The sequence below is a fragment of the Pan paniscus genome, chromosome 2 (assembly GCF_029289425.2).
Source record: "Pan paniscus chromosome 2, NHGRI_mPanPan1-v2.0_pri, whole genome shotgun sequence".
Lineage (NCBI taxonomy): Eukaryota > Metazoa > Chordata > Mammalia > Primates > Hominidae > Pan > Pan paniscus.
This window is the reverse complement of record NC_085926.1, coordinates 125,203,302-125,227,555: the sequence shown is the minus strand read 5'-3', so window position 1 is coordinate 125,227,555 and position 24,254 is coordinate 125,203,302. Positions and strand designations below refer to the sequence as shown.

The 24,254-nt window shown below is 43.1% G+C and overlaps 1 protein-coding gene across 1 annotated transcript in view; it reads left to right on the top strand.

The window, feature by feature from the left end:
- Positions 1–19,234, top strand: part of PRR20G (proline rich 20G) — a 140,114-nt gene extending 120,880 nt beyond the window's left edge. Inside the window, exons 5-7 of the mRNA XM_055110391.1 lie at positions 14,377–15,142; positions 15,649–15,707; positions 18,383–19,234. Of these exons, the coding sequence (XP_054966366.1) occupies positions 15,656–15,707; positions 18,383–18,963 (633 nt within the window). The 5' untranslated portion in view covers positions 14,377–15,142; positions 15,649–15,655 and the 3' untranslated portion in view covers positions 18,964–19,234. The remainder of the gene's footprint in view (positions 1–14,376; positions 15,143–15,648; positions 15,708–18,382) is intronic.
- Positions 19,235–24,254: the final 5,020 nt, after the last annotated feature.

Here is a 24,254-nt window from a genome sequence, read left to right as displayed (position 1 = left end):
TACTTATTGCTAAGTGAAATAAGTCAGTCTGAAAAAGCTACATATTGTATGATTCCAATTATATGACATTCTAGAAAAGGAAAAACTATAGAGACAATTGAAATATGAGGGGCTGGGGGTTGGTTGAGCAGGGGAAGCACAGGGGAAGCACAGGAGATTTTTTATTGTGATGAAACTATTCTACATGATACTGTAGCGGTGAATGCAACACTATGCATTTGTTAAAGCCCACAGAACTTCACAGCACAAAGAATGAAACTTAATATATTCAAATTAAAGAAATAGTCATTTAGGAGGTGGAAGGATCCCGATGTAGAATGCAGGATATGACAAAACAATCTAACTGTATTACAAATGTATGAAACCACCTCAAGGAAGGGGATGAAGGAAAATGACACCGACCTAAGTAACTTTAGAAATGGGTGGAGACTGAAAATATAATAAATGTATGTCAATAAAAATATATATCAACTCTTTCTTAGCCAAATTACTGATTTAATGTAATTCAAAATCTCCAGTAAAATTGTTTTTTCCCAAAAAAAACTGATCACAAAAATAATACAGATTATTTTTAAAAGAGGAGGAATAGCTAAGTAAATATTGGATAAGCAAAGCTGGGAGGTGAATTTCTATAACTGGTTATGGGCAAAAGGAACTTTACAAAATCATAGGACTATTGATAAAGTCATTTCCCATTGGCGTTCAGTAGAACACTTCTAAGTTAATGGATTGGATGGTGGGAGCCAAGTTTCTCACTTTTGGAGTGGGAGGTTCCAGTTAAGCAAGGGAGGAAGCTAGGATGACCCATGTGGCAATGGATTAGCATTGGACACATCAGTATAAACTTAGGTTTAGCTTAATATAGATGTAATTGGTTATATATAGAGATACACACATGTAGATAGATGATCGATAGGTCAATAGATAGATGTGTGTGATTTGTATACACACCTACTTCCTTGTTCTGTCAGCTGAGCAGACCTCGAAGCAATGACACTCCAGCACCAACTAGCACACCTGGGGCCCAGGTATTGGTTTCTAATACTCTCCAATGAAAGGAGCCAAAGCTCCTTGGAAAAATGACTGGTTTTAGGACTAGGGCAGGAAATATACCAAATCCAAAACCAAAACCCCTATGATGATGGGAGTATTTAAAAGGACACAGGCACTACCTGAAAGAGTTCCCAATGAACCTTTGAACGGCAAAATAAATAGTGTAGCATCAAGTTATAACCCCCACCAAATGAGTTGCAAAATAAATGCCCGTAAATCCATACTGATATAGGCAAATGATTGAATAAAGAAATCAGTGGGGTTGGGGAAGGGAAAAGACAAATCTATAGAGAAGAATTCCAAATAATTTAGATACTCTGCCCTCAGGGAGGTAGGGCATAGCCCTCACCCCTTAAGTGCGGGCTGCACATAGTATCTTCCTTCTGAAGATTATGGTGGAAATGGGGAAAAAGGAGTAACTGCAGTGGAGAAACCTGACAAACCCTAACTCTGCCAGGTGACCATAGTCAATGTTAGCAGTGGTTTGAGTCAGGTTGAGAGCAGGTGCCCTTGATGAGAAGGGCACTTTTCCTCTGTGATCTTCCTCCCCAACACACCTCATCTCAGTCTAGTCATGAGAAAAATACCAGACAAATCTCAATGGCAGGACATCCTGCAAAATATCTGACCAGTATGCCTCAAAACTCTCAAGGTCATCACAAGCAAAGAACGTCTGAGAAACTGTCAAAGCCACGAGGAGCTGAAGGAGGCGTGATGACTAGTTGTAATGTGGCACCCCGATAGGATCCTGGGACAGCAAGAAAGCCATCATATAAAAACGAAGAAAATCTGAATGGAGTATGGGCTGTAGTTAATAATATTTATCATTATTGGTTCATTAATTGTAACAAATACAAGGTAATCGTAACTAATTTAAGATGTTAGTAATGGGGAACTGGGTACTGAATGTATGGGGAACAAATATCAGTAATAGCTCTACAATTTTTCTGTAAATATGAAACTATTCTTAAGTTAAAAATTTACTTAAAATTATATGTCAACTCTTTCTTAGCCAATTTACTAATTTTAATATAATTCAAAATCCCCAGTAATTTTTTTCCCAAAATGGAAAACTGATCACAAAACTTATGCAGGTTATTTCCCAAAGAGGAGGAATAGCTAAGTAAATATTGGATTAGCAAAGCTGGGGGGTGAATTTCTATAAGTGATTTTAAAACATGTAAAGGGACAACCTTAAAACAATATAGTTCTGATGCGAAAACACAGCAAGGAAATGGAATGTTTGACCCCCACACAGGCTTGAGAGCTTGCCTCTATAAAGGTGGCTGCTCTGAAGGACTGAAAAAAGAAGGAATTGCCATATTTGCAGACATATCAGGCACAGAGTCATCCAAAAAGCATCCGGTTTTATTTTATTTTTAAATGTGGCCTGAGGTGCAGAAGGCTGTTGGTCGCACTCCTCAGATCATGGCCGGCTCTCATCCTCACTCCATGCAAGGTTCCTTCTGGTTCTTTTTTGTTTTCCCCTTATCCTTCATCCAGACCTTACCTCCCCAGCAGCACCCAATCCAGTGTGTTTGGTTTATGTCTTTAGAAAAGCAAGTACTTCTGAAAAATAGGCAGTATTGTTTCATGTATATATTTTCATTTTAGATAAATGCTAATATCCAGTAGGTCTAATTGTATTTCTTTCCTTTTTAGCCCAACAATACGCATCTTCAGACGAAGCCACGTTGCTGTATGTGCTCTAGTGTAAGGCTTTGGGCTGCTGCACGGTGTCACGTAGAATGTGCCCACCATGTGGATCGCTCCCTTCCTCTAGCAATGGAGGTTGCCTCACCCTTCCCAGTCCCACATGTGATACTATGATGAAAGAACTTTCTGGTTTTCATTTCTTGTGTATGTGTGACTTTCACCAGGATTGACTCAGGAGGGTGGGTGCTGGGTCATAGGGCAACTCATACTTAATTTCCTGAGTGCTACCAGCTTCCTCTTTATAATAAATGCACAGCGCACATTATGGCCAGCTGTGCACAGGGCTTCCATGACCTTGGTACTCCCCAACATGTGTATTACCCGATTTCCTCATTTTGCCCATTGAACAAGAATATTTTGCATCCTGTGGATGCAGTGTTTTCATTTACTTACTGAAAAGGCTGAGCACTGCTCCCTCTTCTCTAGTCCAGCTTCTTCAACGGACAGCCCTTTCATATCTTTTGCTCATTGTTCTATTGAATTTCCTGCCTTTTTTGGCTATCTTGTTATGTTATCTTATTTATTTATTATTTTTTATAGATTTAGAGGGCACAGATGTAGTTTTGTTACGTAGATATATTGCATAATGTGCAGGTGGGCTTTGAGTGTAGCCATCACCTGAACAATGACATTGTACCCACCAGAGAGTTTCTCACCCCCACCCCCAGTCCACCCTCCCACCTTTCTGAGTCTCTGGGGTCTATTACTTCACTCACTAGGCCCATGTGTACACATTATTTAGCTCCCACTTATAAATAAGAATAAATGTCCTGCCTTTTGCTCATTGATTTGCATGAGTCCCTGGTATATCCCAGATTCGCCTCTCTGGCTGATGGCTGTCTTTCTGCCTTACTGTGGAGATCAGCAGGCTATGGCTTACTTGAGGCGATGTGGGGAGACTAGAGTTATCCCCAAAGTACTCCTCCTCCACCTCTGTCCTGGGCAAAGGGCCCTCCTCCTCCACCTCTGTCTGTGCAAAGGGCCTTCCTCCTCCACCTCTGTCCTGTGCAAAGTGTCCTGTCCTCTCTTCTACTCAAAAGTGCCAGTGCTCCATCTCTCTGCCAGTTCTCCAAGCACCAGCCACAGCCAGTGGCCCCAGGGGGTCTCACTGCTTTTAGTGTTGGTTTGAGAAATCCATCGACCTCCCTCTGGCGTTGGTGTATCTCTGAGGCTATCTTTGGAAGCAGTGACCCTGTGCTAATTTGACATCTTACCTAGAGCCAGAAGACAGTGTGCCACTTGCCAGTTTTACAGGGAAAAAGATTCAGAGGAAAAGTATTTAAGTACTTTTCACATTGTATATTGAAGACATATTAAAGTGTTTTTTTTTTTAAGGGAAAACATATAATTATTGTGTTTGTCACATCTAGTGGTTGAAAGCTGCTCTTCTTGTTTTCTCCAAGTCCTTATCATTTTCTTGGTGGGTAGCAGACCTCACAGGAGGCCTGTACCATTAAACAGAACCCAGGGTCATGGCAAGAGCTCGAGTGCTTCTGCACCACGGGCTGTGGGAGCGAGAGATTGAAATCTGAATGATTCAAGAATAACTGTAGCTCATGTGTACCGAATGGCTTGTGGTTCATTATTTTTGTGAAGAAATCTATAAAAGGAAGCAGAGCTGGTGTTTTCCTTGTGAGGTTTTTTTCCATGGCCACACTTCATCAGAATCTCTGGGGTGGGGCCCAGGCATCCTTGTTTTTTCACACTCTTCAAGTGACTTCAAGGACAGCCAAGGTTGAAAGCCATTGCCAACCTAGACAACTGGTTTTTAAACCTGGCTATACATTGTATTGCCCAAGAGGATCCTGCTTCCTGGCTCTCACTCCCAGAGGTTCCGATTTAAGTAGTATGGAATACAGCCCGGACACTGGGATTTCTAATGCTACTTGAGTGATTCTAACGTGCAGCAAGGTTGAAGAGCCTTGGCCTTTGAGTGTGGCAATTCCTCTCCCCCACACCTCTCACACCACTGTGTTCTTTGGTTTCATTCCATCTGATTTTTGAGCTTCCCTTCCAATAGTCACTATTTATTTATTTTTGTCCTGAAGGCTGTCTTGAGATTTTGCATATGTTTATTGGTTGTTTATTCACCATTGCTTTTTGTATCTCATGCCTTTCTTTGGTACTCTTTTTTTTCCCTACACAACAGCTTCCTTTAGAAGTTCGTTTAGCAGAAGTCTGGATGGAGCTATACATTTTCTGCACAGGTTTTTAGGAAATCTATTTTTTTTTTTTATCTTCTGTACTGACGGTTTGGCTGGGTATGGAATTCTGCCCTGATGGGCTCTTCCACTCTGAGGGCATTGTTCCACTGCCTTCTTTCCTCCAGGGCTGCCAGCGAGAGGGCTCTGCCAGGCTGTTAGGTGTTTTATATAATGTCTCTTTTTTGTCCAGTTGCTTTTATGCTTTCTCTCTTTGCCTTTTGTTTTTGGCAGTTGTACTCGTATAATGTTTGGGTGTCAAGTTATTTATTCTTGGCCTGCTTGCAGTTTTTTTATTCTTCCATCTTAGCATTCAAGTCTTAGCTCGATTCCAGAGCATGTTCAGCTGTGCCCTCTGTGGATGTGCCTCTTCTCCCTCCTCTTAAGTGTATGTTGGATGCCTTTAGAACCTCCCCCATGTTTGTCTCCTAACCTCTCTTTCATATATTCCATCTCTTTGTCTATCCATTTGCACTATGTTTGAATTCTTTACCTTTAAGCTATGTCATATTAATTTAATTTAATTTAAATATTTTTAAGGCAGGGTCTTGTTGTTACCCAGGCTGGAGTGCAATGGCGCAATCATAGCTCACTGCAGCCTCGAACTTCTGGGCTCAAGCCTCTCATGTTGCTGAGACTACAGGCATGTGCCACCATGTCCAACTAATTTTTTTTATTCTTTTAAATTTTAAAAATAGAGATGGGATCTCACTATGTTTCCCAAGCTAGTCTCACACTTCTGGACTCAAATGATTCTCCCACCTTGGCCTTCCAAAGTGCTAGGCCACTTAAAATTTAAATTTTTATGTTTATATTTACTTCAAGAAGTTGTATTTGCTTCATTTCAAAATCTACATGTTTTGTTTGTTTTCATATTTTCCTGTTCATGCTTATGCATTTTATTCCTTATTTTATCTTGTTAATAATTTTAAGCATATTGGCTTTATACTTGTTATTTAAATTTCTTGATATGCTAATCCTTCTCTTCCTTTTTTTAGCCTACTCTTCCATTCAGAGACTCACTTCGTTATCGTTCATATGGGAGTCCTTATCTTCTGGAGATGTGCATTGAAATATTTATTATTGAAATGGCATGATGCCTAGGGTTTGCTTCACAAGGATCGGGTGTTGAGGGAGTGGGTGGGGTATAGATAAAGCAATATTGGGTCTGGGATTTGTAGTTTTTACTTATGAGCTCATCTTTACTGAGGACTTTTTCCTTTGGGAATTCTCATGTTCTGTGCTGTGGAAGTATTGCTAGAGAGAAAATTTTTGTTTTCCTCAGCTACTTATCCTCATAAATTTAACAGATGCTGGAAAAGATTTTTAAAAATTGATATCTTGTCTTTGAGATTTTGGCAACATATGGTTAGTATAAATTGGGATTCCACACCCTGCTTAGGAACCTGGGATTCTGTTACCCAGAGCTTAAGTAGACCTCAGCCTCTTTGTTGCTTCTCTGGGCTGCTGGGAAGATTCATTTTAGTTCCCTTTTTCACCAACGGGCAGTTCTTCCAGGGTCCCAGTTTGTAACTGAAGTCTCACTTCTGGCTCTCAAATGTGGGGGTACAAGGACAAGTCTCCATTCTGAGCCAATGTTTATAAGGTCACCATTATATCAGTTATTTTTGTCTTTCAAGGTCAGTTCTATATTTATACATTTTCCAGCATTTCTATGTATGTGTGTGTGTTTGTAGTCTACGTTCTGCCATGGTGTTGGTTTTTGATTGTATATAGGAAATAACTTAGCTTTTTCCATTTAAATTTGTAATCAAGACTTTTCTTAACTATCTTATTCTTGGATTTTTCAGATAGACAATATCACTTGAATAAGTTTATAAAAATAATAATTAAAATTTATTGTTTTCCTACAAACAATATTATCCATCATTGTTTCATTATTTCACCTATTACTTCAAATTATCCTCAGATAAATCTCTGTGCTATTACGAGTCTCCACTCTGCAGGTGGAGGAATGAAGGCTTGGAGCTGTTAGGTGACTTGCCCAAGGTCATCTACCGTGAGTGGGACACGGGGTTTGCAGCCTGGGTGCAGCCACTCTGAGTCTGCAGAGTTAATGCCTACTCCATTGTACCTCCCTAAATGATTATGATACATTTGCTTTAAAAAAAATACCTTTTTTGTGTGTTTTATTAAAGTGGCTAAATGTTCCAGAACAGTCTTCCAGTACAAACCTCCTGTAGGATAGAAAGTTGGCCCCCACCTGGTATCCAGGTGCTCCTCCACATTCCCAGCCTCACCTGAACTTAGGTTGAGGCCAGGTGCCTGGAGCTGGCCAATGAAACAGGAGTGAGAGTGAAATGGGGGTGTTATGTTCCAGGTGGCAGAGGCTGTCAAACCCACATCAACCTTACATGAGGGAGAAGTAAACTCGGACTGAGGAAAGCAACTGGGATGGGAGGAGAAGGGTTCTGTTGTGACAGCAAGTGCCGGTTACCCAGCTTTTGCCTGCTACTTTGTAAGAAATAAATCTCTATTCTTTACACATTGCTCAGTCTCAGATATTCTGTCATAGAGGCACAACATACACAAACACACTACATACATCTTCTCCTTCCTCACTGTTACCATAGTGTCCCCTCCTTTTGTCTAAAACCAATCCCTCCAACCCTGCTTCTCTCATTATCCCTGCCTTCTCTCATTATCCCTGCCTTCTCTTCTCAGAACCTAATCATTTCATCTTTCTCAGCCTCATATATTCAATCCCATTCTCTTGATGGGATCCTCTTTATTTCTTTTATTTTACTTAAACATTCTTATTGTGATTATGAATTTTAGAAGAGTCCTTACCTTTTAAATACTTACTGAAATATTTATGGTCTCAGTGGCATTGTGCCTGGGATTTGCTTCAAAATAATCCAATGTTGAGGGAGTGGGTAGAGCACAGATGAAGTAAGATGGGCCAAGTTTTGGTACCTGTTGAGGCTGAATAATGGGTACATGAGGGAGGTATCATGCTCTCCTGTCTACTTTTCTGTAGAAATGTTTGAATTTTTTCATAACAGGCAGCTTTTCTTGAAATGGTTCACAAAAATTAATAGAAGAAAAAACTTTTTAAGAAATTATTTTTCAAAAACAGGAGGAGAAAACAATTTTATTACAATCCGTGAAACACACTTACCCCCAATGCCTCTTCATTTCCATCCTCCTTATCTCCCAGTTGTTCAGCACTGGGGACCTCGAGGGTATTTTTGTTACATTGGGGTCTTCAAAGAAGGAGGGAGGGGCTGTGAGCCAATGAATGAAGGCAGCTTCTAGTAGCTGGAAAAGGCAAGAAAACGGATTCTCCCCTGGATCCTCCAGAGGAAACTCAGCCTCACTGATACCTTGATTTTAGCCTTGTAAGACATGTTTTGGACTTCTGACCTCCAGTGCTGTAAAATAATAAATTTGTGTTAAGTCACTAAGTTGGCAGCAATTTGTTACAGCAGCAATGGGAAACTAGTATACATGTTTTATCACTGAATCAAAATATGGTCTTGGTCTGATACTGACTTCCCTTATGGACAGAAGCAATATAATGCATAGGTTAAGACTTGGGGGGCGTCCCCGCCCGGCAGCCGCCCCGTCTGGGAGGTGGGGGGCGCCTCTGCCCGGCAGCCACGTCTGGGAAGTGAGGAGCCCCTCTGCCCGGCCGCCACCCAGTCTGGGAGCTGTACTCAACAGCTCATTGAGAACGGGCCATGATGACGATGGCGGTTTTGTCGAATAGAAAAGGGAGAAATGTGGGGAAAAGAAAGAGAGATCAGATTGTTACTGTGTCTGTGTAGAAAGAAGTAGACATAGGAGACTGCATTTTGTTCTGTACTAAGAAAAATTCTCCTGCCTTGGGATGCTGTTAATCTATAACCTTACCCCCAACCCGGTGCTCTCTGAAACATGTGCTGTGTCAACTCAGGGTTAAATGGATTAAGGGCGGTGCAAGATGTGCTTTGTTAAACAGATGCTTGAAGGCAGCATGCTCATTAAGAGTCATCACCACTCCCTAATCTCAAGTACCCAGGGACACAAACACTGCAGAAGGCCACAGGGTCCTCTGCCTAGGAAAACCAGAGACCTTTGTTCACATGTTTATCTGCTGACCTTCTCTCCACTATTGTCCTATGACCCTGCCAAATCCCCCTCTCCGAGAAACACCGAAGAATGATCAATAAATATTAAAAAAAAAAAAAAAAAAAAAAAGACTTGGAGCTCTTGAATAACAGTCAGGTTAAAATCCTGATTCTGCCCCACAGTAGCTGGGTGACTGTGGATAAGCCACTCAAGCACCCAGTACCCCTGTTTCTTCCTTTGTAAAATGAGAATAACAGTATTACTTACATACTAAAGTTGCTGGGAGGATTGAATGCATGAATATGTGAAAAGGACTGCGAACAATGCCTGGCACATGGCAGCGTCCAATAGATGTTAGCTATTATTGTTAACTGTTATATGTTTCTGACCTATTCTCATCAACTAATTCACCTGTTCCTTTGCCAATACCATACTATTTTAATAGCTGGGAAAGGCTCAACTCACTATTGTTCTTTTTCACAACTTTTTTCTTCTGAAATTTAATTCTCCATATAAAATTTAAAACATTTCATCCAATTCCAATAAAGAAAAAAAAAACAGCATTGATTTTAACCAATGGTGTTGGAACAAACTGGACGCCCATAATTAAAAATATAAATCTCAACCCTCACTTCACACTCTACACAAAAATTAACAACAATGGTTGTTAACCTAAAGGTGAAAGCTAAAACTATAAAACTTCTAGAAGAAAATATAGGAAAACTGTATATGACTTTGGAGTAGGCAAAGATTCCTTAGATGGGACACAAAAAACATGAATTGTACAAGAAAACATTGATGCATTTTTTGCAATGGGCACTGTGATTTGCTGCTAGACCCTTCTTCAGAAATTAAGTATTTGTGACCTCAGCTGTGAGAACTGCCACCAGCAGACAGCCCTCAGCCCTTGCAGATGGACCCTAAGGGACTGCCTTGGCTGAAAGGACTCCCCTGACCCTTACCCATGGGCACACTCATCCTTCAGTCATCTTGCATCCAGCGACATTCAGTGGGGACATCAAGGCCTGGCCCTGTTGCCCCAACTCAGAACAGCTTTAGCAGGTCACCTTACCACCAGAACATCCCACAGGGTCTACTGAGGCACAGCATTGAGGCTGAGTGGGCCTGCCTCTTTCCCTTCTACATCCCTAGAAGGCACACCTCATACACCTTCTGCATTCTAATTTCCATCTCAGAGTTGGCTTCCTGGGAATCCCAACTTGAGATACTGGGCCTCATTAAAATTAAAATCTGTTATTTCAAAGACACTGTTAAGAAAATGAAAAGGCAAGGCACAGACTGGGAGAATACATTCACACTCAATACATATATTCATCAAAGACCTGTATCCATAACACACAAAGAACTCTTACAACTCAAGAATAGAAAGTCAACCCAATAAAAAGGGTAAAAGTTTTGAACAGAAACTTCACAAAAGTATCTATGGCTGTGCTCAGTGAGAACATGAAAGCCCAATAAGGATAAGAATATGCAAATGAGCACAGAACATCCTGTGGTGCCAGGGAGCAAGGAGGGGCCCCAAACCAAACCAAAAGTCACAGTGATGGGGCATGTATTAGTCAGTTCTCACACTGTTGATAAAGACATACCTGAGACTTAGTAATTTATAAAGAAAAAGAGGTTTACTGGACTCTCAGTTCCATGTGGCTGGGGAGGCCTCACAATCATGGCAGAAGGCAAAAGGCATGTCTTACATGGAGGCAGACAAGAGAGAATGAAAAATCAAGTGAAAGGGGAAACCCCTTATAAAATCATCAGATCTCATGAGACTTATTCACTACCATGAGAACAGTATGGGAGAAAGAGCCCCCATGATTCAATTATCTCCCACTGGGTCCCTCCCACAACACATGGGAATTATGGGAGCTACAATTCAATATGAGATTTAGGTGGGGACACAGCAAAACCGTATCAGGGTGTGACAAAAGGACCCAGCAGCCAACTGAAGGAGCTCCCAATGGCCAAAGCTGGAAACTTTGAGTAACAAAATAATTAACTAAATAATTAATAATTAAATATGTAATGAAAATATTTAATAAAATAATTAGCTAAATTATTAAATAATTAATCCCCATGAAGAACTGGATTATAATCCAAAGTATACAACAGATATCCATGAGTCCATACTGATATAAATAAATGATTATATAAATAAATACATGGGGAAGAATAGACAAATCCCCCACACAGGAGAACTCCAAATAATTTAGGTAGCCATTCTCCTGCAAGGAGATAAGCGTACTTTCCCTTTTTTAAAGTGTAGGCTACAGATAGTGACTCCCAAAAAATGCAGCAGAGAAAGAGAGGGGAAAATTAGTTTATGGTGGAGAAACCTAACCAACACTCTCCCAGCCAGGTGACCAGGACGAATACCAGCAGTGATAAGCCAAGTTGATAGTGTGCACCCTAGACAGGATGGGATGGGAATAGTTCTTTCCCTCGGCAATCTTCCTTACAAAAACACACTATTCTAGTAGGATCGTGAGGAACACATCAGATGAATTTCAGGAGAGGACGTCTTACAATATACCTGACCAGTAATCAAAGTGTCAAGGTCATCAAAAACAAGGCAAGCCTGAGAAACCCTTGCACCTAAGAGGAGCCATTACTAATTGTAATGTGGTACCCTGGATGGGGTCCTGAGACAGAAAAGGTATGTTAGGTCAAAACCGAGGATAGACCAAACATAGACTTTAGTTAATAACGATGTATCAGTATTGGTTAATGTATCAATAATTGCTATTTCCATAATAATTAATTATGACAAATATACCATGCTAATGTAAGATGCCAGGAACGATAAATTTTGTGTGGGTTGTATGAGAACTCTCTGTGTTTTTTCCAACTTTTCTGTGAGTCTAAAACTATTCTAAAATAAAAACTTATTTTTAAGAATCCATTAAGCATATCATTAGTCATCAAGGGAATGCAAGTTGAAACCACTATGAGACACCACTCCACAGACACTAGAGTGGCTTAAAGGAAAAGGATCAGCAACATCAAGTGTTGGCAGGGATGTGGGAGTGCCTAAAACCCTCACACACTTTGGGAAGGAATGTAAAATCTCACAACCAATAGGAAAGCAATTTGATAATTTTTTATAAATCTAAAAAAAAACTTGATTATTCGACCCAGAAATTTCACTTGTAGATATTTGCCCAAGTAAAATGAAAGCATATGTCTATCCAAAGTCTTGTACATGAGTGTTCTTAGCAGTTTTCTTCATTATAGTCCCAAACTGGAAACAACCCAATCAACGTCCATCAGCTAGTAATGACTGGATAAACAAACTGCGGTCTATTAATGCAATGAGACACCACTCAGCAATGAAAAGGAATGAATGACTTATGCATTCTACAACATAGATGGACTTCAACAACATTATGTCAAGCAAGAGAAACCCGGCAGAAAAGGGGGTGTACTGTATGCTTCCATTTATGTGAAATCCTAGAACAGGCAAAAATAATCTGTAGAGATAAAAAGCAGATCAGTGGTTGCTGGGGCAGAGGATAGGGGAAGGGGGCTGACCACTAAAGGACACAAGGGAGCTGGCCCAGTGATGAAATTATTCTGTATTTTAATTGTGGGAGTGGTTACCCAAGTCTACAAGTTTATCAAAACTCATCAAATTGGGTACTTCAAATGGATGCATTTTACTGTGTGTAAATTGTACCTCAATGAAGTTGATTTTTTTTAAAAACAAAAGCAACAACAACAAACAAATTGAGAGCCTAACTGGAATTACATTACTTATACACTATATATATATATATATATATATATAGTGTATAAGTAATGTAATATATATAAATATATATTATATATACAATATATAATATATAAAAATATAAAAATATATTATATATAAATATATAATATATATTTATATAACTATATATAAAATATATAAAAATATATTTATATAAATATATAAAAATATATATTTATATAAATATATAAAAATATATATTTATATAAATATATATAAAAATATACATTTATATAACTATATATAAAATATATAAATATGTATAAATATATATATATATATATTTTTTTTTTTTTTGAGACAGGGTCTGACTCTGCATCCCAGGCTGGAATGCAGTGGTGCAATCTTGGCTCACTGCAGCCTTGCCCTCCCTGGCTCAAGCAATCCTCCCACCTCAGCTTTCCTAGTGGATGGACCACAGGCAAGTGCCACCACACACGGGTAAAATTTTTTTTTTGGAAGAGATGGGGCCTTGCTATGTTGCCCAGGCTGGTCTCAAACTCCTGAACTCAAGTAATCCTCTAACCTCCATCTCCCAAAGTTCTGGGATTACAGGCATGAGACACCGTGCCTGGCCAGGATTTTTAAAACAGCATTATGGGAGCAGGGTGTGGCGGCTTATGCCTGTAATCCCAGTCACTTAGGAGGCCTAGGCGGGAGGATTGCTTGAGGCTAGGAGTTTGAGATTAACCCCGGACATCACGGCGAAACTTTGTCTCGTCAACAACACCATCACCCAATTAGCAGGAGTGGTGGCGTTAGCCTGTGGTCCCAGCTACTCGGGAGACTGAGGTGGAAGTATCGCTTGAGCTTAGGAGTTCAAGACCAGCCTGGGCACATGGCGAACCCCATCTCTACAAAAAGTACAAAAATTAGCCGGGTGCGGTGGTGCGAACCTGTGGTCCCAGCTACTCGGGAGGCTGAGACAGGAGAATCGCTTCAACCCGAAAGGCGGAGGTTGCAGTGAGCCAAGATTGCACCACGGCACTCCAGCCTGGGCGACAGAGGGAGTCTCCGGCTCTTTAAGAAACAAATAAGCAAACCAACTAACCAACCCTCTGCAGGCGCCCTCTTCTGTCCTGGAGTGTTTCCTACTCTCTTCCTCCTCCCATGTGCCCGTGTATGTACCCACAGCAGTAAACGCACGAGGTGTGTGTCTTACACGTATCTCCAGCCCCATCGCCATCTCTCTGAGCTCCAGACCCTTTTTACAAAAGGCCACTTGACATCCTCACTTGGTGCCTCAAAAGCTTCTTCAACCCAACGTGCAGAAGCCAAGCTCCCCATCTTACACTCAGCGCAGCTTCCTGGTCCACCTTCGTCTGAAGGAACGGGAGGCCAAGGCTGCAGGCTCCTTCCCTCCAAGGGCTGTTCACACTAGGCTCACTTTCCCTTGCAGATTTCTCTCCCTCCCGGGGAATGTTCTCCACCTCTGCCGCCCACAGTCCTAGCCTAACACGATCCTGCGCCCAGCCCCTAGGGCTGCGTAGCCTCCTTGCCTCTCGGAGTTAACCTGGGCACCCTGAATTCTCTCCTTCACAGCCAGGCTGACCGTTTTTGAAATGTTCACCCGCTCAGGACACCGTTTGGTGGTTTCCCGGAAGAAGACCAGCTCCTGCGGCCCCCGCCCCCACCTCACACACCCGGGGCCTGGGCCTGGTCTCCCCCTCCATTCCCGGAATGGCCTGGGCTCCCTTCCAGTCCGGGCCTCAGCGCCCCTTCTTCACTCCCCTGCCTCCCTCCCTGCCCTTCCCAGCCAGGTTCATGTTGACTAATTTCAAATTCCAAATTCCAGACTTCAGGGCAAATATCCCCCCGCCCCTCCATGCTTTCCTTCACCATGCTCAGATCTAATTAAATCAAATCTTCCTATTCGCTACTCTCACGGCACCACACCTCCCTTTTGCTGGCACTTAATTGTAATTATGAATTTTTTTCCTCAACGATTAGATTGATCAATCAACCATTGACATTTATGAACAGGGGCTTCTCGGTGGGCTTTATTTGACAAGCAAAGGACTGGCCCAATGGCCTTCCAAGCCCAGTCAGGCCTGCCCCAGCTGGCCTCGCCCCTTACCACTCCCATCACGTGATGGCCTCACCGCCTTATAGGAGGGAGCGCTCGTAACCGCGAGCAGTCAGCTTTCTGCCGGGCTCCGAACTAGGACCGCTGGGTGCTCCCTCCCTCCTGCCTGCCTGGTAGGGGGCACATTTGAGGGCGACGTCGGAGCCATAGCCGTGATCCCGTGGACACCTCCAGCTCCTCAGGCCTCTCCTCATAGAAGATAGCCAGCTGCAGGGAGATCAGGTGTGTGTCTGGGTGTCCCTGAGGGGTGGGTAGAGTTTGCGTGGGTACAGGTGGGGACAGAATCCTCAGTGCTCTAGAAGGCCGAGGCCACATGCCTTGTCACCTCTGTCTTCTTCGCAACTCTGTTCCCCATCCTCCATCTTTTTTCTCTCTTCCGCTAAGGAGGGATCATTCCTCCAGGAGGCCTAAGTCTCCCTGGTACCAGCTTTGCCTGAAGAAACTGGGATAAGTTAATCAAGCTGCCTCTAGGCCAATCCCCGCTTGCTACTGGCTCCACTTGGAAATTCTTTAAAATGTGGAAGTCTCCCCCGACCCCAACTCCCACCTTCACAGGATCCCCTTGGCTGCGCCCCGCGGGCTCAGTGCAAATGCTCTGAGACCCGCGAGCGGCAGTGGCCCTCTAGGAGGGGGTGAGGTGGGGTCCGCATCGCTGCGTGACGCTTGGGAAATTAGGCTGTGGTTTAATACCCTGACAGACGCGTTTTCCTCCCCACCCACTCCCGCAGATTCCTCATGGGGGAACCAAGGCACTCGAAACGACCTCGCTTCCTGGCCCCAAATCAAGGTACCATCAAACGCCTACCACTCTCTTTTTAATTTTTTCCAGATTTTTACTTTACCTTTGGTATTGACTTATAGAACTTAGATATGCAAATGTGACATGTTATGAAATGCAGCAGCCCATGCTCCTTCTCAATCTCCCACACCTTTGGGACCACCACCTCCATCTGGGTAGCCATTTCTTCTAGCATTTCCTCTCATTCTTTAAATAACATGCGTACCCTACTGCTATTTCTTTTTCCGTTTAGACTTTATTTATGGTCTTCCCGCTAGAGTAGTGGAGTATTTAGCTGTAGTTCACAGATTCCCACCACCACCACCACTCACCCAGCCACACCCATCCCAGGGCCCACACCCTCTGCCCCTCCCCCACCGCCCAGGAGCCAGTAGGACACTGGGATTACTTTGCACCTCTTGCATAACTTGAGTTTTCCAGGACTTGACACTTCTCCTGGGTTATTATGTGTTTACTTATCACGAGTCTATCCCTCAATTCTTCCCCAATTACTTAAATTCAAACTCAATCAAGCGTTCTCTCAGTTTCACTTTCTCATAGCCTGCTCCAACCGGGACTGGCTGCTCTGAGTCACCTCCCAGCTGCCACTCCAGGATCTCCCTTCCACATCATCTGGGAAATTCCTTTTCCTCTTTTGAATTTTAACCCATTTCCTTAATCTGGTGTCTTTTTCTTTCTTATTTTACTTTTTCTCTTTGGAAGAGTGAGTCCTTACACTATGTCTCGATCTACGTATGATAAGCCAGTACTCTCACCTTGTTCTTTTCTGGAGGTATTGGAATTTGATGGCCATTGCCAAATTATTCTTGAAAACATTTCCCTTCATACACTGTCCTAAATCTTTTAATCTTGTCTAGTTTGATAGGCACATTACAAGAAAGCATGCCTTGAAGGGAAATTATTTAAGATCTTGCTTGTCTGCAAACATCTTCATTCTGATTCCTAAGGGATACTTTGGTTGGATATCAAATTTTGGGTGGGAAATCCATTTCCCTCGAAATTTTGAAGACATTTTCTATAATCTTCTAGATTTAATTGCTGCTTTTGAGGTGTCTGATTTTTGAGACATGTTGAATCCTGACCCTTTCCATATGGCCTTTCTTCCCTTTCTCTTTCTCCCTCTCTGGAAGATTTTAAGATCTTTCGTTGTCACCAGCACTCTGGAATTTTATGGGGATGTGTCTCAGTAACAATACACTTCTAATTTTCTTATATTTTATCTTCCTTCCTTTCCATCATTTTGGATTTTTGCTCTCTTTCCTGGGAGATCTTCTTAACTTTATCCTCCAAAATTTCCATGGAGATTTTCATTTCTGATCTCATAATTTTAATTTCAAAAAGCTGTAGTTTTTCTGAATATTCCTTTTCAAAAGTACCCTATAATTGATTCATGGGCATAATTCCTTCTATCTCTCTGGGGATATTAATTATAGATGTTTTTGGAAAGTCTCATCTGTGGCATAAACTGTTTCCTCCAAGTTGGCTTTTCTTGTGTTATTGTTCTATCTCTTATGTTAGAGCCTTTCCTCTGATGTTTGGTGATATCTGATTGCTGCTTATAGTTTAAAAATGGGACCCAGAAGAAGCTGTTGGGAGCTCCAAGCTCGTGGATGGGGCTTGTTGATTGGGTTCCACAGAATAGATATGGTTGGGCTATGAAATTGGGCAACCTTAGATGTCAGTTTCTTGGGACTTTTTCTTAGGCTACACAGGTTTCCCAGGGAAGAATCTTCAGATGATCTTCAATGCCTACTCTGTCATTGATAAAATTTCTGTAGACGTTTGTCTAGTTTCGGACTTCCTGTTCTGTTCCATTGCTCAATCATGTATCTGTGTGAACGCCTCCCCTCCCTGCCAAACTAGCTTATAGCTACCCCAGGCTTTTTTCCTCCTGGAAGCCATGCAACTACCCCCGGCCCCCCTGTCACCTGGAATCCTCTCCCTCCCTGCTATCCCTACTAATCCTCTCCCGCCTTTGCCTTGCTAAATCCCACCCATCCTTGATATCCCTGGCTTAGGTTAACTTCTCCAATAAGATTTTCTGATCATCTCCTTCCCAATACATGTTAAGATGCTTACTTGCACCTGATAGTAATCTAAACATTTTTCTTGTAGTAACTCAGTTCTTGTAAGGACCCAGGGGTTAGCATGTTATTATACTAATTTATGAAAAGGGCCACTGATGCCCAGATAAGTGAAGCTGCCTGGGAATACAACGCCAGCATTCTGGATACGGAGCCACCTCCATTATGATACCTTTCACCTCCCAGCTGGTCACTCATTAGCATCATTCATTTTTAGGTGTTCTGTTTGTCTCTCCTACTGAGGTTTAAACACAGTGAGGGCAGGCAGTGTGTCATTTTTATTCAAACTCAGCCTCTGTAGGGAACTGTAGACTCATTTACTTATTAGTAAAATGGCAATCATAATATCTGACTGACAAGGTCATTGCAAGGACTTGAGAGGCTCATGGAAAGTGCTGAGCCCAGGCTAGGCCCTTGGACAGAGTGCTCCTGAGGGCTCACCCTGCAGGCATCTCCTGACCCTCACTCTGTTTGCCCGGGTTCCCCTGGGCCCTGCCTGAACCCCTCTCCTGTTCTCCCTTCCTGAAGGCTTCCTGGGCAGCCCCTACTCCATCTCCTTACACTCTGCTTCTCTTTTAGCTTCAGGTGGGCCTCCTACAGACCCAGGCTGCTCTGGTGTGGACCGTGAAGACCCTGTAGACCCAGTCCAACTGGCAAAACCCACTGCTTATGTGAAACCCATGAGACGGGAGCCCCCAGCTTGCGCAGAGCCAGCTCCTCCTGCAGGAAGAGGCCAGCGCGGGGGAGGAAGCTGGCGGGCAGGTAGAGGCCGCGGCAGTGGGGCTGGGCTTCTCGGGGCCCTGGGCGAGAGAGTGGGGCCAGGCATGTACCTAGTCCATCTGAATGACCATGGAGAGCTAGGCTACCAGGGGCAACTGGAAGTCAGGCAGACCCCAGCCTTCTCTTTTACTGAAGCAGCTCTTATGCCTGGAATTGTGCAGGAAGGCCCCGGCCCCCATGCAGCCCAGCCTGAGGTGGGGCTTCAGGAGCCACCTCCTGCTCCTGGGCCTGTGGCTGTGGCCAGGCAGACCATGTTGGCCCCCTCTCCCTCCCTCAGTTTCAGGCCTCCGGGTGGCTCATCTACTTTGCGCATCGTGCAGACCTCTAATGGCACCATCGTGCAGAGTGTCCCAGTGTTCCCTGCCCACTCTGCACACTAACCTCTGTCACCCGTATTGCTGCCAGCCTTCTTTTCTTCCACCTGGTCTTTCCCCCTATCCCCAAACTCTAGCCCCATTTCTGCTCCACTCCTCCCTGCCCATCCCAGTCAGAGCCCTTACTTTGTGTTGTCATGAGCCTCCAAGTCCTCCTCCCAGGATCCTGACAGTAGTCCATCTGCTTCCAATGCCCCTCTTGCCTCCGCTTTGTATGTTCTGTCAAAAATACACATGCATGGAGTTCCTCAATGCTTATTCAAATAAACCAGCAGCTCTCTGAGTCCTTTTAATGTGCTTATATTAAAAGCCAATTAAAGATACTTGGGATGAAAAACAAGGTTGTTGGAATCCAAAGTTAATGTTGATGGTTTGAATCACAGAATAGATAGGACTGAGGAATAAAAACTAGATATTTGGGCAAGAGAGAGATGGACAGTGTGACAGAGCAGTCATCCATGGAGCTATCATGGGATCCATTGTCCTGAGGATCCACAGATAATCTAATGTGGAGCTCCCCAGGGATCCATCATCCTGGGGATCAGATGTCATGTAACATGGAATTCTCCCAGGATCCATTGTCCTGAGGATCCACAGGTTATGTAATGTGGAGTTCTTCTGGGATCCATTGTCCTGAAGATCCACAGGCCATGTAATGTGGATCTCTTACAGGATCCATTGTCCTAAGGATCCACAGGTCATCTAACATGGAGCTCTCCCAGGATCCATCATCCTGAGGATTCTCAGGCCATCTAACATAGAGCTCTCCCAGGATCCATCATCCTGAGGATCCACAGGTCATCAGAAATGGAGCTCTCCTGCAATCCATCATCCTGAGGATCCGCATCTCATCTTAGGATTCATCTAACATGAAGCTCCCCTGGGATCCATCATACAGAGGATACTCAGGTCATTTAACATGGAGCTCCTTCCGGATCCATTGTCCTGAGGATCCACAGGCATCTAACGTGGAGCTCTCCCAGGATCTGTCGTCCTGAGGATCCACAGGTCACCTAACATGGAGTTCCCCCCAGGATCCATCATCCTGAGGATGAGAAGTCATCTAATGTGGAACTTCCCTGGGAACCGTCGTCCTGAGTATCTAGAGGTCATCTATCATGGAGCTCCCCTGATAGATGTGTGGATCTGTGGATCCACACATCATGTAACGTGGAGCTCCCTCACAATCTGTCGTCCTGAGGATCAGAGGTCATCTAACACGGAGCTCCCTCGGGATCCATCATCCTGAGTATCCAGAGGTCATCTAATGTGGAACTCTGCTGGGATTTGTCATCCTGAGGAGACACATGTCATGTGACGTGGAGCTCCCTCACAATCCATCGTCCTGAGGATCAGAGGTCATCTAACTTGGAGCTCTTCTGTGATCAGTTGTCCTGAGGATCCAGAGGTCATCTAATGTGGAGCTCCCCCAGGATCCATCATCCTGAGGACCCACAGGATCCATCATCCACAGGATCCAGAGGTCATCTAACATGGAAAGCCTGAACATTTGGATGACAGCAAAATACGAGGAAATTATGACTATATGAATTCTCCCGATGAAAGAAAGATGTGAATCCTGAGCGGGCTACAAGAATAACACCCTTTGGGAGTATGAAGTATGGTAGAGAGAACATTCCAAAAGCTGCCTGAGAGCTGAGACCTGCATGGAAAGCAGAATTAGGCTTACAGTAGATTTTGCATGGCAGCATCAATGACTGTGGAAAGCAATGGTGCAAAATCCTTAGAGCTTTGAGAGGGAAGTAACTCTGAATCTAGAATTCTATGATCAGTCAAATGTTTTGGGAGTGGAGGAGGCAAGAAGTGTCAGCTCAAGGGCAAGACCACATGAAGAGAGAAAGGGCCTACAGAAAAAGGAGAAAAAGTGAGACTCCTACTCAGACTGGACCTGAAGCCTGAGCTTCCCCTGAACTTAGAGTACACAACTTATATAGTGTGCAAGCTACTAAACCCCTTTTCTGTTCAGGGCGGTTTGAATTCAGCTGTTATGTACAGCGAAAGTATGAATAATGTTTTTCAGCCAGGGAAAAAAACCCAAAAAACCTAGAAGTGGGATGCAAGAAGAATCAGAAAGCAAGGAAATTAGTTAGCTATATTATTAAGTCTAGATAAGTAAGATTCTGGAAGAAAGATGGGTGATCTAGAATTAAAATTCCAGAAGACTTTGACATAGACATTTGGGGCATGGGGGACTTCAGAAGGACCTAGACATTATTAAAGTTCTTGTCTAGTTCCTGGAGATGACAGACAAGCTGAATATAAGAGAACAACGAAATTCTAGACTCTGACACGTTTATAAGTTGAAGTGTATGTCTCCATTGGGAACCACGACATGAGTTGGAATAGAATGTAAAATTTCGAACAGATTAAGGAAAAGGGGATCAAAGAAAATTTGATAATTCAAACAAAAGGCATGGGGGGTTAATATAAACAAGGAGAGTGTGACATACTTATGGTGCTAAATAAGGAATCAGTAATTAGATGGCTTTGTCTTTAGCTTTCTCCGGGCTTTAACGGGAATATTTTAAACATTTCACCATTAAGCAAGATATTTGCTGTAGGTTTCTCATAGATGTTTGATAAAGTTGAGGTAGTTCTCATCTTTTCAGAGTTTGATAAAAGGTGTATTATGAATTGGATTTTATATTTTATTAAGTAGGCTTTTATTAGCTGATTTTGAGTCACTTGTAAGAGAAAATGTGCAAGTAGCATGAAGAGAATTTTTCCCAACAAAAATTTTTGTCTTGTGTATTCAATCCTCTTAAATAAACCCTTCCCTTTGACTTTTTTTTTTTACTATAGCTCTTTTACTAAAATTTCACAAATTATGAATATAAAATGTCTTTACCAAAACCAGAAAAAAGAGACAAAAGGTAGAAAAACAATGTCGGCTGTCTCTAGTCTTCATTCTTATTGTATCTTTCACCATAATCACACGCGTCTATATAAGCAAATGTGTACATTAAAAGCATCATTTGTGGTTTGATTTTACAAACACCCGGCATGCCATCCACCAGGGCTCATGCTGAAGTGACTACAGGGTCCAGGCAGGTAACTCGGGTGTGGCAGATGTGGTGGGGACCAGCGCCTCTCTTGAGCCCATGCCCCCTCCAAAGTGGGCAGAGGTGACTTAGTATTGAAGCACAGCATGAACCCCAGTGGGCACACTGCAGTGGGAGCTGCTTCTTGGGTTGCCACTGGGGTCTGTTATGCATAAGCCTACAAGCACCCTCTCAGACATCCTACGCTCATGTGCCACTATCTCCTTGCTGGGCATCTGTCTGCAAGATGCACAGGCTTTAGGTTGTGCAGGCAAAGGTCTGCTAATAGGCTGCTTCCAGGGTGCTTCTACTGCCAAAATGCTTCACCAAACATTTGTACATGGTGTAAGACAGGGTCTCATTCTGTTGCGCAGGCTGAAATGCAGTGGTGCAATCATGGCTCACCACAGCCTCCACCTCTCGAGCTCAGGTGATCCTTCCACCTCAGCCTCCTCAGTAGCTGGGACCACGGGCATGCACCACTATGCTTGGGTAATTTCTGCATTTTTTGTAGAGACAGGGTTTTGTCATGTTGTGCAGGCTGGTCTTGAACTCTTGAGCTCAAGTGATCCACCCACTTTGGCCTCCCGAAATGTAGTGTGAGCCACTGCACCTGACCTTGTGTTTTTTAACTTTGTAAAATAAATTCTCAAAGTGAGATTCCTATGCCAACCAGTACGGCCCTATTTTATTTTATTTATTTTTTAATTTAACTTTTAAGTTAAATTAGACCCCAGTGTATGTTGTTCCCCTCTATGTGTCCATGCGTTCTCAAAATTTAGCTCCCACTTATAAGTGAGAACATGTGGTATTTGGTTTTCTGTTCCTGTGTTAGTTTGCCAAGGATAATGGCCTCCAGCTCCATCTGTGTCCCTCCAGAGGACATGATCTCATTTTTTTTTGTCATGGCTTCATAGTATTCCATGGTGTCTACCACATTTCCTTCATCCAGTCCATCATTTATGGGCATTTAAGTTGATTCCATGTCTTTGCTATTGTGAATAGTGCTGTAATGAACATATGCATGCATGTGTCTTTATAATAGAACGATTTATATCCCTTTGGGTATATACCAGTAATGGGATTGCTGGGTTGAGCCATATTTTATTTTTATAGATACTAAGAAATTGTATTCAAATTAGGTGGCATCAATGCCAATTCCAACCTGCAGTGATAAGGGCACCTCTTCCTCACACTATCTCCCCAGCAATAAATGTTGGGACTCTATAATTTTTGCCAATCTCTTAGATGAAAGTATATTATCTCATTATCGTTCTAACTTGAATTTTCTTGGCTACTAATAAGGTTTAGTATCTTTGTATGCATTTATTGGCCACTTTTGTATCTTTTTCTGTTAGTTGCTAATATATCTTTTTTACACAATTTTTTTGTTGGATTTTATATCTTTTGTGTATCAATTAGTAGGAACTCATGTTAGAAATTCATAAGTGCTACAGGTGTTTTTCCCATTCCAACCTTTCTCTTTTGGCAGGACTTGGGCTGTCTTTGGCCTGCCTGTGTGCCCAGCCTCAGCTCATAGCAGACCTCTTCCTTTGGCCCCGTTCCCTAGGTTGGTTTTCTGGCTCCTGGCCTGGGCTCTGCTCCTGCCACCTGAGGGCCAGAGGGCCACATCTGCCACACAGGTGTCCACCTTGCAGTGACAGCAGTGTGGGAAATGATTTTCTAATCATTTCAAGATCACTCTCAGTTGTTTCAGGATTTGATCATAGTTCATGATAAACTTGGCCAATTCACAGGTCACTGCTAGCTCAGTGCTCCCCCACTCCTCTTTCTTTGTGGGGTCACCTACATTCTTCGAGGGACTTGCCAAGATGCAGGCATGAGGAGGCTCTTCTAGTCCTAGGGAGACATCAGCATTCTAGATCCACTGCTGAGAGGTCTTTCTACTCCTATTCATGGCACTCTGGGTCCTCTGATCTTCTTCCAGATGACTCGAGTCTGCCCAGGAGAACTTGGATGACCCCCTGCCCTCAGGTGGGTAGAGACTCCACTGTCTGCCTCAGGGCCCTTTGCCAAGGTGCCCCCCAAAACCCATTTACCTCCACTCTTTACTCAAAGGTGGCAGGATTCTAGCTCATGACCCATTGTCCTGCTTTTCTTTGCTTTGTCATTTCCCTCCCACTTCTATCCACTTCTGGCCAGAGGGCAAGTCCCAGACCCCCCTCCTGCACCAAACACTCCCACTTTCTCCCTGACTGTCTCCCTCCCTCCAGC